This window comes from Mustela erminea, chromosome 1 (assembly GCF_009829155.1).
Source record: "Mustela erminea isolate mMusErm1 chromosome 1, mMusErm1.Pri, whole genome shotgun sequence".
In the NCBI taxonomy this organism is placed as follows: domain Eukaryota; kingdom Metazoa; phylum Chordata; class Mammalia; order Carnivora; family Mustelidae; genus Mustela; species Mustela erminea.
The window spans coordinates 14,001,703-14,021,617 of NC_045614.1; the positions used below are offsets into that span (position 1 = coordinate 14,001,703).

Below are 19,915 nucleotides of genomic sequence, written 5' to 3' on the forward strand. Positions count from 1 at the left end.
CAAGCTTCCCAAAGCAGGATTTGATCCCAGGACCCTGTGATCATAACCCAAGCCAAAGGCAGACAGACGCTTAACCCACTGAGCCACCCAGTGCCCTGAGGTTTTCCTGTACTAATTTTCATGGAGTACACACCACACTTTGTTCATCCGTTCATCTATTGCTGGACACTTGGGTTGTTTCCACCTTTTGGCTTTGATGAACAGTGCTGCCATGAACGGCGTGTGCAAGGATTTGTCCGAACACCTGTTTCAATTCTCTTGGGTAGATACCTGGGTCATAAGATACTTCTAGCCCAAATTTGAACCCAGGCCCTCTAGCACCATAATCTGCCCTGGAAGATTTTGGAGCCCCTCCTGCTTCCATGCTTTCACCTTCTGACCCGGCAGGCCTCAGTTTCCTCCAGTGAGCAGGGCTGGGTGTGCCCCAACTCACTTCCTTTACCATCACTCTGAAAGCATCATGAGAGTAGTGTAAGTTTCCAGGGCAAACAGTGGCAGGAAGTGCCTGTTGTGGAGGGGATGAGAGGGACACTCCCTCCAGATCAGACTGTTGGTTCCAGTTCCTTGTGGGGCCCATAAACTCAGGAGTGTGGCAGTGCCCCACAAGGCAGGGAAGAACTTAAGCTGAAGCCTGAGCAGTGTCCCCCTTTGGGGGGGTGGGGCGCAGAGAATTGACTTCAACAGGCTCCGAAGTTCAGCATTTTTCGTCGCAAGAAATTGTGTGCACCTCCTGTCGTTTCCACCTGAAATGCCCATGTTGGGTATAATGGCATTTGAAGCAATCACCCTTCATACCCACAGAGTATAGATCGGGCCCTTGCCCTGTGTTGACCCTGCTCCCCTGACCTCTCCAGCTGGGGAGAGATTAGGGCTTAGATCCTCCATTTTACACAGGAACAAACTGAGGCACACCCGGGACCCGCCCCTTTTCCTCTGGAAGAAGTAGGGATGGGGGAGGAGGCAGGCGGTAACTAGAACCACCACGAGGTTCACACCTATGGATCTGGATCTCCCCCACCCCATCCCAGACCTCCTGACCCTAACACGTCTAGACTAGACATTTCTAGAGACTCAGACGCAACACGGAGCAGGATCCGAATCTTCAAAAACCCCAACCCGCAAAAGCTTCTTATCTGACTTCCAACTTCCAGAACCTTTCCCATCCGGAAGGCTGTGGGCTCAGGACAGGTTTTAGGGATTCATCCTGGATTCATCCTGCCTCCCTGTTCCCCCTCCAATCATTTCTTCGGCAAACACACTTTAGATCAACCCTGCAAAGGGCTCCACGCCAGGGGGTGGGAAGGCGCTGCTCGCACATCTCCAGCCGCGGGGAGCTCATGCCCATCTCCAGCCGCGGGGAGCTCACGCCCCAGCCTCTGGGGTGGAGTGAGCCCCAAGACCCCAAGAGGTGAAGAGGAAAGCTGCGGTGGGAGCTGGCCCGCCGAGGTGAGGGGGCGGGGTCGAGAAGGGAAGAAGGGAGCGGTGGGCGGGGTGAACTTCTACCGGGCCACTGTGAAGCTCAGCGGGTTTGGAGAGGGGAGCCTGGCGGGAGGTAAGGCCAGGAGGAGGAGGAGGCAGGAAGGAGCCAGACCTGGGTGGGGGCTCACGCTCAGGTAAAACTTTCCACCTGCTCGCAGCCCAGAGCAGCTGAGATAAGAGGTCGGAGGCTGGGCCGTCGCTTGGGGTGAGTGTTGGGGGCCCCTGAGGATCTCGCGGAGGGGAGGGGAGGAGAGGATCGAGGTTCCAGGGAAACCCCAGCAGGTCCCTGGGGTCGGGTCTCCGCCGCGTTTACCCCCCAAGATGCCGGGAGATCCTGGAGCGGCGGGTCTCAGAAACCCCGTTGCCCTCGCCCATCGGCAATAGCAGCCGCCAGCATTTCCAAGGCCGGCTCGAGCCCGGCAGGGAAGGAAGTCGCTCCCGGCACCGTCCGGTCGCTGCGACGGACGTCCCTGGACCCCTGCCCCTACGCCACTATGCCCGCCTCTCAGGCTAGGGCGGAATCAGGATGGAGAAGTGGAGGGTGCTGTCTGCTCTCCGGCCGTTACTGGTACTGCTGTTCGCGTGGAGATGGTTAGCGCGCTGACTGGGAAGATCCGGGATTAACAGCACCCTGGTCTCCCCAGGTTGGCTTTTGTATTGAATCCAGGGGACCACGGCTGACCCCCAGCCTTGCCGGGCGCTGGGCCAACGTTCCTACCTGGGAACCTCAGCTCATGGCTTCCCCTGGGGTTCAGTTTCGCCCCCTGTTCAGCTGCGGCAGGGGCTGTGTGGCTCCGGCAGCACGCTCCTGGATTTTGAACATGCCTCGGTTTCCCCTCCCTGACTAGTACAGTGACCCAGCTTCCAGGAGGGTGCCTGAGATGTTCAGCCGGTGGAAGCTTTTATTGGGGGGGGAGACCTCAAATAAGTGACTTTGGGTCTCTGAGCTCCCGTTTCCCTCTGGGTCAAGCGGGACTTGTACCCAACTGTCTGTGCCTCTTAGTGGGTGCACAGGGAAGGACAGCTGTCACCATAACTATATTAACAATTATTATTATTGTATCACGAGCCACCATTCCAGGTTCCTGACCAACTTTTCCTCTGGGTCAGAGTTTTTTTTTCCCCCATGGTCACTTTTCAGATGGGGAAACTGAGCTCTCCCACTCCTCCACCCCACCAGAGCCTCCTGTAGTCCGGATCTGGGCCCAGGAGGAGCTGCCCAGATTTGGGGCTGGATCTGGGACTACAACTTTCTTCCACGGCCCTGTTGGTTCCTAAGGCAGTCACCCTGCCGGGCAGGGCTGAGGAGTCTAGTGAAAGAGGGGAGGACCCTGGGACAGGAAGCTGGGCCCCCACTTGGCCTAGGTGACCAGATTACCTTTGTTCATCCCCGCCCACTTCTACATCGAGGGTGTGGTGATTCCTGCCAGGTACTGGGTGTGGGAGGACCCAAGAAGGGGCCTTGGAGCATGAACTTGAAGGAGGTCGAGGATTTCAAACAAGTTTCTTTGACCCAGGAACCCAGGGGCAGAACTGGTTGGCCCTAGGGAAGGAGGAAAAGATGTCAACTGGGCGGTTTCTCTTCCTGCCATTGCCTCTGAGGCCCAGAGTGGGGCAGCGACTTGTCCCCGCGCCCACGGTGAGAGAAGACCCATTGTGGTCCCTCCACCTGCTGAAAGCCTGGCTCGGTTTGATTGCTTCCTCCCCCATGATGGGGAGCTCACTACCAACATAGCAAACTGAAGGAAGCCCCCCACCTTACCACCACCAGGTGGTGGTTAAAGGCAGAGATTGGGCTCCCACTTGACCTTCCTTGAATTAAGTTCTTTGGATGAGCTCTCTGTGCCACAGTTTCCCTATCCATTAAAAAAAAAAAAAAATGAGGCTAACAAAGCTCTACCTTCCAGCTCAGGTGTGGTGGGTAGAGGAGCAGCTGGCCGAAAGACCACACACAGGACTGCTGGGTTAATCCTGATGAGTCGGGGGTTCATTGTGTTTTCATTCGTGGTGTTTATCTTTACAAGAGAGAAATAATGTAAAGGGGCAGGGCCCCAGCACAAGGCCTGGAGGAGGGCTCCGAGCAGCGTGAAGGTGTGGGGGTCTTTCAGGCATCCCCACAGAGAGAGCCCAGGAGACCTCAGTTCCTCCAGCTAGGAAAGGAGTCCAGATATGCCCTTTGGAGGCTCAGCAAAGGCCGGGTCTGGCATGTAGTTAGGGGCATCCGTCGGGCCCCAGATCCCCACCCGGACCCATCCCAGGTACGGTGAGCAGTTTCTGAGGAAGTGGGCTCCCCAGGGTCAGTTCCTTCAAATGAGTTTAACTTGATGGGCCCTGGGAACTAGAAACAGAAGTCAAAGTTCTAAAGGCCATGTGTCACCCCACCCCGCCCTACCTTCTTTTACAACCCTGGGGGCCCCAGGGCCTATCTTTGCATAAAATCAGCTTCGCCTTCAGCTCAGGTCATGATCCCAGGGTTCTGGGATTGGGCCCCACATGGGGCTCTCTGCTCAGTGGGAAGCCTGCTTCACCCTCTCCCACTCCTCCTGCTTGTGTTCCCTCTCTCGCTGTCTCTCTCTCTGTCAAAAAATAAAATCTTAAAAAAAAGAATTCACTTGCTCACCCCAGGGTCTAGCCAGAAGGAATTATCTTGACTGGGCTTTTTCCGTTTCTCTCTCTCTCTCTTCTCTCTCTCTTTTTTTTCCCCCTTCCGTTTATAAAAGGAGCTTATGATCCTTGCCGAAAGAGACAGGCCTATCATTACTGGCAGGCATGGCTGGTACGGACAGGTGAAGGATCACCCTTGGGTCCAGCAGGTTGGGGTTCAAATCCTAGCAAGCGCTCTTGCTTGGAGCTCAGTCAGCTGTGAGACCCATGTTGGGGGGCAGGGGGCCTCTGCCTTTTTGCACTCAGCTCACTCACCTGGTAACTGGAAACCAGCCCTGTCCACCAAAGGCTCAATGAATCACAGGGCTTGTCTATAGGCCAGGGGCTCACATCCTCTCCTGCAACACACCTTCTCCCCAAAACTGTCTTATTCACTGTCTCTCTGTCCCATCCTTGTTAGTACATCAGCTCTGCGAGCACAGGCCTTTCTTGCAGACATTCTAGGCTGCGTGCCCAGAACCTAGACCAGGGCATGGCCCCTAGTAGAGTCTAGGTGTTCAGCGCTGGCTCAGAGCGGTCATGAACAGTGACAATGGTCACTGACACTGATGTTATTGTCACCGTTGGTGTATCGTCCGTGTGTGCTTTAGAGAAAAGGCCAGCGTTGGGTCCTACGGCCTTTCTCAGGACTCAGGTTGTCATGTGCGCAAATGGGGTTGTCCAGTCACCCCCACCCCTCCCCTTGCCTTTTGGAGGTTCCAGAATGTTCCATGCTTGCCCCGTTCGAAATCCCAGCTGCAAATTCTCGGGAAGTACAGAGCCAGGAAGACCACAGCAATGCTGACATTCAGCACCTGCTGGAAGAATCGGGAGCTGGCCACTGACCCCAGCCGGCTTTGGATGAGGATGCTGTGGCCCAGAGCGGGCTGGCCACTTGTCCCAGGCCCACCGATGGTCAGTAGGCAGGTCGGGGTCTTTCCCGGGAGCTGCGGCAGCGACCTCAGGGGCATCAGTTCAGCCCTCGTTTTTGTGATTTCAAAACTGAGACCCAGCGACCGGACCCACTGGGGTCCCTGAAGCTGGAAGGGGGGTCGGGAGGGGTATGCGGGTGGGTCTGTGTCTAAGGGGCCAGGAGAGTGACTGGGGACTCACCCTCTCCGAGTCTCACTTCCTCATCTGGAAAATACGAGCGTCCTGCGGGATATCGCCTCGACTTGATGGGAGCCTCCACGTCCCGTGGGCAGGCCTGCCATAGTCTCGTGCTAGCGCAGAGTGGGTGGGGCACATCCGGGCTCTGAGGGGTGAGCAGGTGGGGGACGCGTCTGGCCTTGGTTGTCAACGGGGCATATAGGCGGAAGATGTAGGATCCGAATCCTGTCGCTAATGAATTCTGTTGCGTGCTTGGCCCCTCTGTACCTCTAGTACCTCATTAATATTCAGTGAATCTGGGGCACCTGGAAACTTAGTCGGTCCAGCATCTGCCTTCGGCTCAGGTTATGGTCCCGGGGTCCTGGGATTGAGCCCTGCACCGGGCTCCCTGCTTGGCGGGGGATCTGCTTCTCCCTCTGCCCCTTCCCCCACCCTTGCGTGTTCTCTCGCTCTGCTCGCTCTCTCTCAAATAAATAAAATCTTTAAAAAGAAAATACTCAGTGAATCCTTAATATTCAGTGCTGTGTGTTTGTAGGGAAGGTGGGTAGTCAGTGACAGTACGTTGGTGTCTTGGGGTGGTTTGGTGGCCTGTTCACCTTCATCGTGATGATGCTCGTTCATGCATCACGAATGTGCCTTTCCCCTCCTCCTTGTTGCTGATAAACTATTTTGTGTATGTGCTGGGTGCCTCCTGCATATTTAGCAGGCCATTAACAGTATTTGCTTCTTGCTTAGTAAATGCATGGTTTTCCAGTGGTGTGGCTGTTTGGCTCTTCAGGGCATGAGTACCTCTTGGTCCTGTATCAGCCGCACACACACATTTGCTAACTGACCGCGACTGAATGGCTGGCATCCCCCAAGGCCCGCAGGGCCCCGGATGGGTCGGCGGCAGCTGTCATTGGCAGTGGGTTTGGGCTGAAATGAGGCATGAGGAAATCACTAATATGTGGGTCATCATTCGTAGGTTTCCCTTGTCTCACAAGCACCAGCAAATGTCATATGGGGATGGGGACATGGCTGTAGGGGACCAGATCCTTGGCCCCACCTCGGGGGCTCCAGGCTGGTGGGGGAGATAAACAGGAGGGAAGTGAGTGGGTTTCCTGTGTGCAGTGGTGGTGAGAGCTGCAGAGAAAACCAGAGCCAAGCCAGAGTGTTTTAGGTGGGAGGCCAAGGCCCTTCTAAAAAGGCCCTGCGAGGGGCAGGAGCACAGTCTGTTGAGCTGCTAACTGTGGCTTTCGGCTCTGCTTGTGATCTCAGGGTCGTGAGATTGAGCCCTGCATGGGCTCTGCACTCAGGGGAGAGTCTGCTTGAGATTCTGTCTCTCCCTTTCCCTCGGCCCTCGCCCCCACCATGCTCCCACATATGTGTGCACATGCGCTCTCTCTCAAACAAATAAGTAAATGCTGGGGGGAAAAAATAAAAAAGCAACATTAGATTGAGCCTAAAGATCAAAGAGAATCAGGAGGAAGAGCAGAAGTCTGGCAGGTGCAAAAGCCCTGTGGCAGGACTGAAAGAAGCTGAAAAGGCTGGAGTGGCTGGAGCGGACCAGCGGGGGCAGAGGTCATTAGGGGAGGGGAAGCAGGGGCTGAGAGGTCCCACACCTGGCAGCCACAGCCCAGAGAGAGGCTCTTGGGTCTTGAACGTCATGAAACAGATGGCTTTTATGTGTATGTTAGAGGAAACAGGCTCTGGGTGATGGCGAAATCGCATGGGTGTATGGAAAGCAAACAGGCGGGAACAGGATCAGCTGGTCTGGCAGTGAGGGTACCTTGGAGTCAGCCTGCTTGTCCCTGAACTGTGACTCTGTCCACAGTCACTGTGTCGGATCTGGAGAGAGAAACATTGAGGAGACCCTGCCTCGTGCAAGCAATATAAGGAAGTATTCATCAAACCCCTGTTGGGCCTTCCTGGTTCCCTTGCCATTGTGTCCCCACAGCTATGGTCTGGACACCACACCTGGGTCACCACTGCCCTGTAACATCCCACGGGAAAGGCTCACAGGTTTCTTGGTCTGTTCCTCCCAGTCCTTCTCCAACCTCCCCACCGTGCCGGGGGGCTTTAAACATCCATGACCGCCTTCCTTCTATTCCCTGAACCCACCCCCTTCCCTGCACCTCGCTGACCAGCTCCTGTCCAGGCCCCCAAATACTTCTTTCTGGCTGCTTTCCTGCCCCAGCCTCTACACCTGCCCTGATTGTCCTTATCCACTCCGTGGCCACAGAGGGCTTCTTAAAAGCCTACATCGATCTTTTCCCTCCCCTCCTCACGCACCTTCCATGGCTCCCGTTGCTTGTCTCGTGCAACATAAAAGTGGTTCTGGGCCTGCTGTAGTTCCTCCCCACCCAGTCCCCTGGCATGGACTCGCAGCCCACATCCTCTCCGTCCTGTCCTCTTGCTGCAGCCACACTGGTCCCCTGTCTCTGCTTCCAGCCCCTTCCATTTGTGGTCTGGCTATGCTCTTTGCAACTATGCTCTTCTGGGTCTTTGAACTTGTCGTGCCCTCTGCCTAGAATGTCCTTCCCCCAGCGCTCTGCTAATTCCTCACCATCCCTCAGGATGTCCCCAGGCTGGTCAGGTCCCCCCACCACCATGGACCATTCCTTCTCAACTGGTGTTTACCATGTTACTACGAGACTAATCTCTTCTTCCTGTATTAACGTTGTCAGGGAGGAGCTGATCTCATCATGCCTGTTCATGGATTCACTCGCCAGCCTAATCCTGGGATGGCCCCGGCTGCAGAATGTTGCCGACCTGGGCCCCCAGTTCTCTGTCCTTTGTGAGATGTGTAAGTGCATGGTTCCTTGTGACAGATTCTGGAAGGCTCTGAGTTCTGGTTGGGGAATCCCCCAGAAACTCCACACCACGGGAAGGATAGGATAGACAGACTAACGGACCACACTCATTGGGGTCCTGGGTTCCAGTCTGCTTTACGCTGAGTCTCAGTAGCCCCTTCTGTAAGCAGGGACTCTGGGGACACTGAAGGAGCCAGTATGATGAGCCAAGGTCACCGAGGGGTTGCCACACGGCCAGTGTGTGCTAAGCCCTTTGACACACAATCCCGTGACCCCATGGTATGTGTGTGTGTGTGTGTGTTGGGGTCTCAGCACTCCCATGTCCTGATGAGGAACTAGATGGCAAAGGGGAAGTGACTGCTCAGGGTTTCAGGGCAAAGAGGAACCATTCATTCAGCAACAAATCTGACCTTTCCCATCCCTGCTCACATACCCTCTATGGCTTCCCCGACCTCCAGGAGACAGTCCCACTTCTCAGTCTGGAGTTCAAGGTCTTTACCAGCCAGTCACTAGCCTCAGAAATCACCCCCTCTCCAAATTCTGCTTTTCATCAAAAGAAACTACGGGTGATCCCTTAGAATAGGCCTTGTTTACTTTCCCTCCACGCCTTTCCATTTGCTCTTGCCTTGACCTGAACTCTTCTGCATCCGTCAAAGCCTCGGCTTCAGTATCCTGGTCCCTTCTTCTGGCCCAGCTCTGAACCCATGGGTGTTTAGATTGGTCTCCCCCAGATTGGGAGCTTCTGGGGGGCCAGGCCCAGGGTTGAGGATTTTCAGGTTCCCCAGACCTATTTGTTGAATGAATGAGTGAGTGAGTGAGTAGTTTCTAATTATGTGCATTTTGGGAGAAGAGCTGCTGAGACCCTTCTCAGGACTGAAAGACCTGGAGACAAAGCAGTTTGTTTCTGTGGTGATGTGAGGCACCCCTTGCGCCGCCCCCCGAAACAACTCCCCATCTATGAATCGAGGCTGGTGATTCCCCCAGAGGTATTCCAAACCTACAGACTTCACCGAGTGAGATGCCATTTGGGCTTCTGCTAATCCAGTCGTTCTGCCCAGTGAGAACTGGAGACGGTGGACCGCGGAATCTTAGATGCGGTCAGGGAATCAGACCCAAGCTGCGAGGAGCTTCTCGCAAAGGCCCCAGAGTCACTTGCTCCTGCTCAGTTGCTTGGAGGAAATAATACCGAGAAGCTTCCCCTTCTTGGTGGGGCTGAGCCTCCAAGACCCTTCCCTTGCCAACAGTAAGAACCATAAGGACAGATCAGTGACTACCTAGGGCCTGGGCCACAGCCCACAGAGACACCCACAAGATTTTACTTATTTATTTGCCAGAGGGAGAGAGAGAGAGTACAAGTACACACGCAGGGGGAGAAGCAGGCTCCCTGCTGAGCAGGCAGCCCAACATGGGACTCCATCCCAGGACCTGAGATCATGAACTGAGCCAAAATCAGACACCCAACCGACTGAGCCACCCAGCGCCCTCCCAGAAGTTCTTTCTTATGCTTGTCCAGTGTGAGATTTTGTGAGGATAGCAACACGACCTGCTTGAGGGTTTAAGGGGCTATGAGTTAAGAAGGGCCTTGATGGACAGTAAAGGGATGGGGGATCTTGGATGCATTAATAGAGGTCTAGTATAGGGAGAAGGAAAAGTGAACCTTTCTTCCCTACCTCCAGCTTGAGCTCTCAGACGCAAATTAGGAACATCAGGGGGTTTGGAGAGTAGAGTAGCAGAATCCCTCCATTTAATTTTTTTTTTTTAAAGATTTTATTTATTTATTTGACAGAGAGAGATCACAAGTAGGCAGAGAGGCAGGCAGAGAGAGAGAGGAGGAAACAGGCTCCCTGCTGAGCAGAGAGCCCGATGCAGGACTCGATCCCAGGACCCTGAGATCACGACCTGAGCCGAAGGCAGCGGCTTAACCCACTGAGCCACCCAGACGCCCTAATTTTTTTTTTTTTAAGATTTATTTATTTATTAGAGAACACAGAGGAAGAAGAAGAAGCAGACTCCCTGCTGAGCAGGGAGCCTGATGTGGGGCTCCATCCCAGGGCCCTGGGATCATGACCTGAGCTGAAGACAAATGCTTGACCAACTGAGCCACCCGGGCACCCCAGAATCCCTCCATTTAGAGAAACCTGAGACCTGGGGAGAGAAAGTTAGGAATGCTGGTAGCCCACAAAGGGCAAGTGTTCCGTATGCAAAGAGTTCTTATAAATAAACAAGAAAGGAAAATGCAAGAAAAAGAACATCCATTTTGGAACTAATTAAAATCAAATGGTGACCCCAAGAGGTTCTTTTTTGCCCTGATACCTGGTAAGAGTTATTCATTCATTTCAGTTCTTCTCATACCTCCCCCTCCCCAAAGCCCAAGTTTGGCTGAGTTATACATATTCGTATTTGCAGAAGTATCTTCCTTTGTTCTGAAACTCTTGTTTGGGCCTTACAAAACACATTTCCAGTGAACTGGTCCTTGGCCACTTAAATTCAATTTTCTATTTAATAGATGTTTAGGGATGCATGGCCGGCTCAGTGGCTTGGGCATCTGCCTTCTGCTCCGATCATCATCTCAGGGTCCAGGGATCGAGTCCCACTTCGGGCTCCTTGCTCAGTGGGGAACCTGCTTCTCCCTCTGCCTGCTTTGTGCTTTCTCTCCTCTCTGGCAAATAAATAAATAAAGTATTTAAAAATAATAATAGTTGTATGGTAAATATTTAAATAATATACAAATAATGAGTCTCATAAATACTTCATATGATGAATTTATACAAACTATATCAAGAGCTTTTGTTCGATCCTGATTTTTCTTTTCTCGTCTTCCCTTGTTTTGAGTTCTCTCTTCTGGATTTCTGTGTTGGTTTAGAGCAGGATATCTCAAGCTTGACAATGTTGACATTTGGGGCTGGACTGTCCTGAGGTAGGGCTATCCTGTGTCATCTAGAATGTTAATTTAAGCAGCATCACTGGCCTCTACCTTCTTAATGGCATTAGCAGTACAATACCTCTACCCTGCCTAAATCAGGACGGCCAAAAATGTCTCAGGACATTGCCAAGTATTTCCTGGAGGACAGAATCACCCGTTTGAAGATCCCGGATTTAGGCTCCAAACTGCAGATGGGGAGAAGGGTGAATCATTCTAAAATTTTTTGGGTCCTGGGGCACCTGGGTGGCTCAGTAAGTTAAAGCCTTCAACTTCAGCTCAGGTCATGATCTCAGGATTGGGGCTCCGTGCTCTGTGGGGAGTCCGCTTGTCCCACTCCCTCTGCGTCTCCCCCTGCTCATGTGTGTACACGCCCGCACGCGCTCTCTCGCTTAAATAAATAAAATGTTTTAAATAAATAAATAAAAAGTTTACCATTCGTTCGTGAGAGTGTTTCTTGCCCAGGAGTTCGGTTCTGAGTGTGCCATTGTTTTACGGGATCTATGGGTCTCCCGTCACAGGTGTGGCCCAAGAGAACACAGTGGCATTTTTAGTCTGATTTGTGGTGACATCGTCTTTCTGTTATAGCTTGTTCGTTTTCCTAACCTTGAAGCTTGGCGATCTGCCCGGTTTGCCCGGGAACACTCCTTTCCCTGGTGTCCATCCTGGACTCGGTCCTCTCCTCAGCTCAGGAAAATAGCCTTCAAGGATTCAGGGCGTTCTTGTATTGCATTCACAGTTTCACGCCAAGATTATTTGCCTTCTCGGGTCTCCCAGACCTGTCCTCCAGCAGACGAAGCCCCAGGGCGGGCAGCTCAACCGGGATGTCCCAGGAAGGAGACAGGCCCTATGCCTCCCACATATGGGGTTCTGACACGGCTTAGTCTCTGCTGGCTCACTGCACCTGCTGTTCCCACCCCTGGGACCTTTCACCCAGACCTCAGCCCTGAATGGCTCTTCTGTGCCATTCACATCCAGCATAAATGTCATCCAGACCTCAAAATCCAACTGCCACCCAACTACATTTCCTCCTGTGGCTTTCATCACCTTGTATCATTTCTTTACTTCTTTTTTTTGAAGATTTTATTTATTCATTTGACAGAGACACAGCGAGAGAGGGAACACAAGCAGGGGGAGTGGGAGAGGGGAAAGCAGGCTTCAGGCTTCCCGCTGAGCAAGGAGTCCGACGTGGGGCTCGATCCCAGGACCATGGAATCATGAACCGAGCTGAAGGCAGACGCCCAATGACTGAGCCACCCAGGCGCCCCACCTCCTATCATTTCATTGAGGTTTTAATTAATGCTTGTTGCCTCTCCAGGGTGTGGCTTTCATAGTGGAGACATTTAGGTCCACAGAAAACCAACATCCTTTTAGCAGTCATCTGACCCACATTCGTGCCTTGGATGTGCCGAGCACGGTTCCAGGGCCTGGGGATAACCTGGTAAAGGAGACATGTCGCAGGGAGCTCAAGTTCGGGTGGGGGAGATGAAGGTGAAACAAGACATGTTAAAAGTTTTTATCATGTATTTTAGGAGGGGAGAGGTGCTGTGGGAGGAAAAAAAGTGTAAAGCAGAGTTGGGGATCAGGGAACTATTGTGTCCTGAGGACTCCTTCCTGAGAAAGAGACATTGGAGGAAAGATGAGAGGTGAGGGAGGGAACCATGCACACAGCTGGGAAAGAGCATTCCAATCAGAGGGAAGAGCCTGTGCAAAAGGCCTGAGGCAGGATCATGCCCAGCGTGCTTGAGGCTAAAATCCCCACAACAGCACTCTTACATGGGGTTAATTCTCCCCGGTCCACATGGAGGCTCAGAGAGGTCAAACTTCTTTCCCAACATCACACAGCGGTAAGATCTGAGCCCTGTCTCTGGAAGACAGCTCGCTGGAGAGACTTGGCCAGGCAGTGTTCAGTGACAGCAGTGGGTGTGTTGAGGAGATGGCCTCGTGGGTCCAGGAGGAAAGCCCTATTCCCACCTCTGGATGGAAATGGGAAGCCATTCTCTTCTTTGCTTCCAGGCAGTAGCTGGGTGGGGTTGCCTGGGGAGGAAAGAGCCTTCCAGAACCCACTGACCGCGTCACCTTTTCCAGGTGCCAGCAGGAAGAACAGAGAGACCCCAGAAGAGCACAGACGTCCCGCGGCAGCCCGAGGTAAGCTTGAGCTGCAAATATACGTTCCATAAATCCTGGTGGCATACCCCCCTTGGTGCCACAGGCTAGCAGCTCGCTTCCTGCTTGCACAATCCTGGGAGCTGGAGATGGCTCAGATGCCCCCTTTTACAGCCGAGGAAATCAAGGCGCAGGGTATGGAGGGCACACAGCCAGAAGGTGATGGAATTGGGACTGAAATCCAGGAACTGGGCTCTAGAGTCTGCACCTGCCTGGGTGAGTCAGTAAGTGTTTGAGAATGGCTAAGTCCTGCCTTGGGTCTAATCCACTATTTGCCAGTGCTGGAAAACAGACCTTCAGGCATAGGGCTGAGAAACAGTGCAGACACTGCCTCTCCAGACAAAAGGACATTAAGGGAATCCAGGGAAGCTGGGGAAAGGGACCCTGGAAGGCAGACCTGCCTGGATATGGGAAAAGAAAGCTTCTAAGAGGAGGTGACATTAGAGCTGGGGTTTTGAAGGAGGAATACGCGTTTGCCAGAGAAAACCTTAATGAATTTACTTTTATTCATAAATTTTATTCGCTCAAACATTCCCTGCTTCCCCCATGTGTCTGCCTCCTGCTGGGCCATACCAGGACCCTCAAGAAGCCCCCAGTCTTAGACAAAGCTAAACGCAGACACCCCAATGGGATCAAGCCTGGGCCAGAGGGGAAGATGGAACTAGAGGTGCCAAACAGAACCAGTAGCATTCCTGAGGGGTTCAAGACAACTTCCCAGAGAATGATCATTTAAGATTTTTTTTTAATAAAGATTTTATCTATTTACTTGACAGAGAGATCACAAGCAGTGAGAACAGCAGGAAGAGAGAGAGGGGGAAGCAGACTCCCTGCAGAGCAGAGAGCCCGATGCGGGGGCTCGATCCCAAGACCCTGAGATCATGACCTGAGCCAAAGGCAGAGGCTTAACCCACTGAGCCACCCAGGTGCCCTAAGATGGGTTTTAAAGCACAAATAGGAGTTTGGCAAGGAAGACAGCTCTGTTTGAAACCTGGAGGGCCCAAGGGATCTGTGGGGAGCCAGGGGCCACGCACAGGTCACAGGGCCATCAAAAACAGGCACGAGGAGTGGATGATGGTTTGGATCAGCATTCCAGAAGCTTGGAGCTTCCTGAGGGGCAGGTGGAAAAGGGAAGCAGGAAAGATCCAGTAGCAATCAGTGATAAAGAAGCAGTTCTTGGCCTCCTTGGGGGAGGCTCCCGGGCAATCTCGGAGGCAGGGACATGAAGAGGACCAGATTGAAAGGGTGGATTCTGGGCACGTGGAGTCTGGGAGGCTCGCCTTGGCGTCTCCATGCCTCAGTCCTCTCTGTAAGTACTTAATCCCCAGCAGGGCCTGGGCAACTGTCAGAGCCAACAAGGGCTGAGCAGGTTGGAGGAAGTTGGGGGGTGCGGGGAAGGGGAGATAGGCAGGGGCATACATTTCAATCCTGCACGGACTTTAGCACCTATGGGGCTAGAGGCCAGGTGCTGGAGTCTGCCAGGAGCTCAGGGAAAGTGCTCCACCCATCCCGGCTCTTCAGTGGCTGTTACTCCTCGCAGGAACCGCCCCGACCCACCAGGATGAGGTGTCGCCGGTGCCCGGTGAACAAATCGGGCCTGGCTGTAGCCCTGAGCATCTTCACGCTCCTTGTCCTCCTCCTCTTCAGTCTGCACGCCTCGCCACCCACCTTCCAGAGCCTGGAGGAGCCCCCGGGCCGCGCGGTGGCTCTGACCTGGCCTGCTCCGCCCTCCCGCCCACCGCCCAGCTCCTGCCGGCCCAACACCTCTGCCGCCGCCCTGCCGAACTTCACAGGGCTGCCGCAGCAGGTGCGCAACTTCCTGCTGTATAAACACTGCCGCGACTTCCAGCTGCTGCAAGACGTGCGGCCAGACAAGTGCTCGCAGCCTGTCTTCCTGCTGCTGGTCATCAAGTCCTCGCCCAGCAATTACGAGCGCCGGGAGCTGGTGCGGCACACCTGGGGCCGCGAGCGCCTGGTGAAGGGCGTCCCGCTGCGCCTCGTCTTCCTGGTGGGCACGGCCGATGACCCCCTGGAGGCCCGCAAGGTCAACCGGCTGCTGGCAATGGAGGCGCGGGCGCACGGTGACATCCTGCAGTGGGACTTCCATGACTCCTTCTTCAACCTCACGCTCAAACAGGTGGGCCAGCGAGAGGCGTTGGGGGACGGTCCGCTGGTCAGGGCCACCCATCCTTCCCGCCTGCTCCCCACCACCTCCTCTGACTGGGTCCAGGGAACCAGACGTCCCCACCCCCCCAATCCCACCCCACCCCTCTGTTGTCCTGGTGGTGGTCTGAAGTCTTCTAACTGGGGGCGGGGGCCGGGGTGAGGGGGGGTGGCGGGCAGGAAGAAAGGGCCTGAGGTTACAAGGCCAGCTTCCAGAGCCAGGACCTGGGTTTGAATTCAGGCTCTGCCTCCTACTTGCTGTTTGCCTTTGATAATCATTTATCTCTCTGTGCCTGCTTCTTCCTGGTCAGGGAGGAAATGGCCGGCCTCTGCGGGCTTCCGGAGGGTTTTCAGGTTATTTACAAGGCAGCAGAAGAGTTCCTGTAATCTGTGTGGGTGGAGGAGCAGTGGACAGGACCACCTTGTTGATTTCTTTTTTTTTTTTAAGATATTTATTTATTTATTTGACAGAGATTGATCACAAGTAGACAGAGAGGCAGGCAGAGAGAGAGAGGAAGGGAAGCAGGCTCCCCGCCAAGCAGAGAGCCCGATGTGGGACTCGATCCCAGAACCCTGAGATCATGACCTGAGCCGAAGGCAGCGGCTTAACCCACTGAGCCACCCAGGCGCCCCACCTTGTTTATTTCTTATTCTCTGTCCCCTGAGGACCCCATCTATGCAGGAGGTGGTCAGGAAAGACCTTTTTTTTAAAGATTTTATTTATTTATTTGACAGAGATCACAAGTAGGCAGAGAGGCAGGCAGAGAGAGAGAGAGAAGCAGTTTCCCCACTGAGCAGAAAGCCCTATGTGGGGCTCGATCCCACGACCCTGGGATCATGACCTGAGCTGAAAGCAGAGGCTTTAACCCACTGAGCCACCCAGACACCCAGGAAAGACATTTTTTGATGGACAAGGATCCACAGGAAGTGGAAAGAATCCTACCCAGTGCACAGATAAGGAGTAAGAGGCTCCAGAGACCCACCCAGGCATTGGGGGGGGGGGGGGGTCAGGGCAGGGTCCTGCTCATCATAGGCACAGAAAAATCTGGGCTCGAGACCTTGAGTTGCTGCTTTCCTGTTGTGTGACCTTGTTCGCTGTGCTCTTTCTGGAGAGCCTCTATTTCCTTATCTGTACATGAGGTTGATGACTGCACCTGCCTCCTAAGCTTGCACGAGGGATTCAAGGCAGCGCAGGCATGGAGAACAGAGCTGGGCATGTGGTAAAAGTTATTAGAGGGAAGTAGAAGTCGAGGCGGGTCGAGGGCTAGAACCTCTCAACATGCCATGTTCTTCATGCAGAACACAAAAGCACACAAAAGCAATGTCCATTGGACAAGCATGAAATCCAGTACCTATGAGGTTATGACCCACAGGGGTGCTGGGGAGATGACACAGGGAGGGGAGACACAGCCCCCATTTGGGGGAAGCCTAGAGTCCAGTGGGGAAGGTAGATGCTAAGTAACGATGACACTTGGCCAGGCAGCGTCTGAAGGAAGTAACAATAAATGTAAATGGGACAATTTTCAAACACTTCTTGGTGCTTTATAGAGCATCATTTCCACAGATCTCCAACACCCCCCAGGGGCACGTCCTACGATGAGGTCTGTCTGGAAAGTTGAAAACTTTCCAGAGGCTTAGGGTGGGGCCTCAAACCCAGGCTGGCCTGACAGCAGTCGCTGGGGGAGAGCCTATCCTCATCTGGGCTTCCCGGGCTGTGGCGGCTCACAGGGACCCCAGGCCGATGGCCCCAGCCCTCCAGCTTGTATGCCCTGTCCACTTCGCCTGCAGGTGCTCTTCCTACAATGGCAGGAGACTCGGTGCACCAATGCCAGCTTCGTGCTCAATGGGGATGATGACGTCTTCGCACACACTGACAACATGGTGTCCTACCTGCAGGACCACGATCCTGACCACCACCTCTTTGTGGGGCACCTGATCCGCAATGTGGGCCCCATCCGGGTTCCCTGGAGCAAGTACTATGTGCCAAAGGAGGTGACCCAGGAGGAGCACTACCCGCCCTACTGTGGCGGGGGTGGCTTCCTACTGTCCCGTTTCACAGCCACTGCCCTGCGCCGGGCTGCTGTCACACTGGACCTCTTCCCCATCGATGATGTCTTCCTGGGCATGTGCCTGCAGCAGGAGGGCTTGGAGCCTGCCTCCCACAGTGGGATCCGCACAGCTGGCATTCAGGCCCCCTCAGCCCACATGTCCTCTTTCGACCCCTGCCTCTACCGGGAACTGCTGCTTGTTCACCGCTTCTTGCCATATGAGATGCTGCTCATGTGGGATGCGCTGAGCCAGCCCAACCTTGCCTGTGGCAAGAAGTTACAGATCTACTAGGTGGTTTCAGGACCCCTAGCCTCTAGGCTCTGATCTCCACCCCCATGGAAAGAGGCAGCATCTTCCTCCCTGGCAGGGGAAATCTTCATTCTTCTAAGCAGGTCAGGCATAGGGGAGTGCCAGGAAGGGTTTGATGAGTGCCTAATCTAGCTGGCAAACTCCTAGATATCTTTCCAAACCCACCTGGTACTTGAACCCATGTTTCATCATTCCCCCTAGGCTCTCAGCTGAACAGACTGTCTCTTTCTGTGGGAGCTAATTGCAGAAACCCCTTTCCTAGGGTTCTGGGTTGCTGCTCCTGCATTGATCCCATCTGAGTCAAGGTCACATTTCCCAGCTCTGACCTTGATCTCAGGCTGGACCTTAAAGGCTGACCAGCCTCTCCTTGGTCATACACCTAGAGTGGTTTAGTGGTATGTGAGTTTCAGCCATGGTTCAAGGTCAGTGGCAGAACTCCTAGTTGAAGTGAGCCTAGGAAAGGAGTTTTGTTCTCAGCCTCTCCATGGTCTCCATCCACCCGAGATGGCAGAAGCAGTCAGAGAAGCCATGAGTGGGACTGCCCCATCCCTGCCTGTGATATCCAGTGGTCTGATGGCTGTCGCTTTGGGTAGAGGAGGGAAGAAGCTGTCTGACTCAAGCAAAACCAGCTCCAAGTTTCTGGGAGTCCCTAACAGGGCCCTGCCCCCCCCACTTATGCTCCCCAAGAATTCAGGGAATGTTGTGGGGCCAAAGGGTCTTCACTGGGCCCAAGGTCAGCACACATACTCACCCCAGTGCCCAGAGAAGGAGAGATTCTGGTCCTTGGGTATCTCTGAGCTCTAGGGACCCAGGACCAGCCCTTACCTCAATAAGCCTTTCAGATTGGGGAGATCCAAGCAAAATGGTGACACACACACACACACCCCCCCGCCGCCAAAATCCTGCTGGCTCTGGGTGGATGTCTGGGGTCTGGGCTTCTGGGCATTGGAGTAGTGCTTGGGATGTGGGGACGGGGGGACCCCAGACAGCAGAATGATCACTGGGAAGTGGGTACTCAGGGAATAAAATGTTTTGTGAAGACCTGAAGCTCTTTTTTTTTTTTTTTAAGATTTTATTTATTTATTTGACAGAGAGAGACACAACAGGAGGGGGAACAGAAGCAAAATGAGTGGGAGAGGGAGAAGCAGGCTTCCCACTGAGCAGGGAGCCCCATACGGGGCTCGATCTCAGGACCCTAGGATCATGACCTGAGTCGAAGGCAGACGCTTAACCAACTGAGCCACCCAGGCACCCCTCTTTTTTCTTTTTTTTAAGTGATCTATAAGTTTTAATTCAGACCAGTCTCTCATCAGTAACTAAGCCTCATTTCCAGTAGAAAATATGCGCCAATAAAAATGGCATGGGTGTGGGGCGTCTGGGTGGCTCAGTGGGTGAAGCCGCTGCCTTCAGCTCAGGTCATGATCTCGGGGTCCTGGAATCGAGTCCCGCGTCGGGCTCCTTGCTCAGCAGGGAGCCAGCTTCTTTCTCTCTCTGCCTGCCTCTCTGTCTACTTGTGATTTCTCTGTCAAATAAATAAATAAACAAATAAATCTTAAAAATAAAAATGGCATGGGTGAAGTAGGGGCTGCAGGGATTTCTATTGGACAGATCTGCCATCATCCTGCTCCAGCTCACACACCCTCCATGGTTCCCTATCACCCTCAGATCATGTCCCACCAAGACCTGGTCTCACTGCCAGCTTGGCAGTATGCCCAGGAGAGAGAGGCACAGGGGTGGGACTGCTGCGGGCCGTGAGAGACAGTGGGCCTGCTTTGGCCTCCTGCTTCCAGCAAGGCTCCTTCCAAACACCACCAGCCTCCCCTTCTTCACCAGACTCCTGTCCCACTAGGACTGTGGCTTTACTATCTTCTGTCCCACCTCCTTTCCCTTCTGTAAGTATTTATTGTGTACGTCCTGTATGCTATACCTTTGCCCTATACTCTTGCTCCCAGCCCCACTGGGATGGCAGATATCCACCTTACAGTGAGAAAACAAACCCATGAAAAATCAAATAGGAAGTTCTCAGAAGTGGTAAGAGCTTTGAGAAGTCAGATGAAGCAACTGGACACACAGTGATGGGAATGAATATCAGCTGAGAGATCAGAGATCTGGGACTGAGGGGGGCACATTAGAGCTGGGGCCTGAAGAAAGAGGACATGACCTTAAGAAGAACTGGGAGAAGGGTGTTCCAGGCAGAAGGCATAGCATGTGCAAAGGCCCTGAGGTGGGATAATCGGGAAGCATTCGAGTTGCAGCGAAGAGGCAGTCACTGGAGCTTGATGAGTAA

At 53.7% G+C, this 19,915-nt stretch overlaps 1 protein-coding gene across 5 annotated transcripts; it reads left to right on the top strand.

Moving 5' to 3' along the window:
* Window positions 1–1,313: 1,313 nt before the first annotated feature.
* B3GNT3 (UDP-GlcNAc:betaGal beta-1,3-N-acetylglucosaminyltransferase 3) lies at window positions 1,314–18,675 on the top strand. 5 transcript variants are annotated; one of them, XM_032315442.1, is made up of 5 exons: window positions 1,314–1,446; window positions 1,638–1,684; window positions 13,033–13,092; window positions 14,648–15,244; window positions 17,059–18,675. In XM_032315442.1, exons 4-5 carry the CDS (start codon window positions 14,669–14,671, stop codon window positions 17,608–17,610), a joined length of 1,128 nt encoding a protein of 375 aa, XP_032171333.1. In that variant the 5' UTR covers window positions 1,314–1,446; window positions 1,638–1,684; window positions 13,033–13,092; window positions 14,648–14,668; the 3' UTR covers window positions 17,611–18,675. The 5 variants fall into 5 exon arrangements, with proteins under 5 accessions (XP_032171333.1, XP_032171347.1, XP_032171339.1 ...); XM_032315441.1 differs by lacking the exon at window positions 1,314–1,446 and adding an exon at window positions 1,513–1,552; XM_032315456.1 differs by lacking the exon at window positions 1,638–1,684.
* The last annotated feature ends 1,240 nt before the right edge of the window (window positions 18,676–19,915 follow it).

Excerpts from the sequence above, each read along its gene's own strand:
- B3GNT3 (XM_032315442.1), top strand. The coding sequence starts at position 14,669 with ATGAGGTGTCGCCGGTGCCCGGTGAACAAATCGGGCCTGGCTGTAGCC. Across the intron at positions 15,245-17,058 it reads TCAACCTCACGCTCAAACAG|GTGCTCTTCCTACAATGGCA; the intron begins GTGGGCCAGCGA and ends CTTCGCCTGCAG.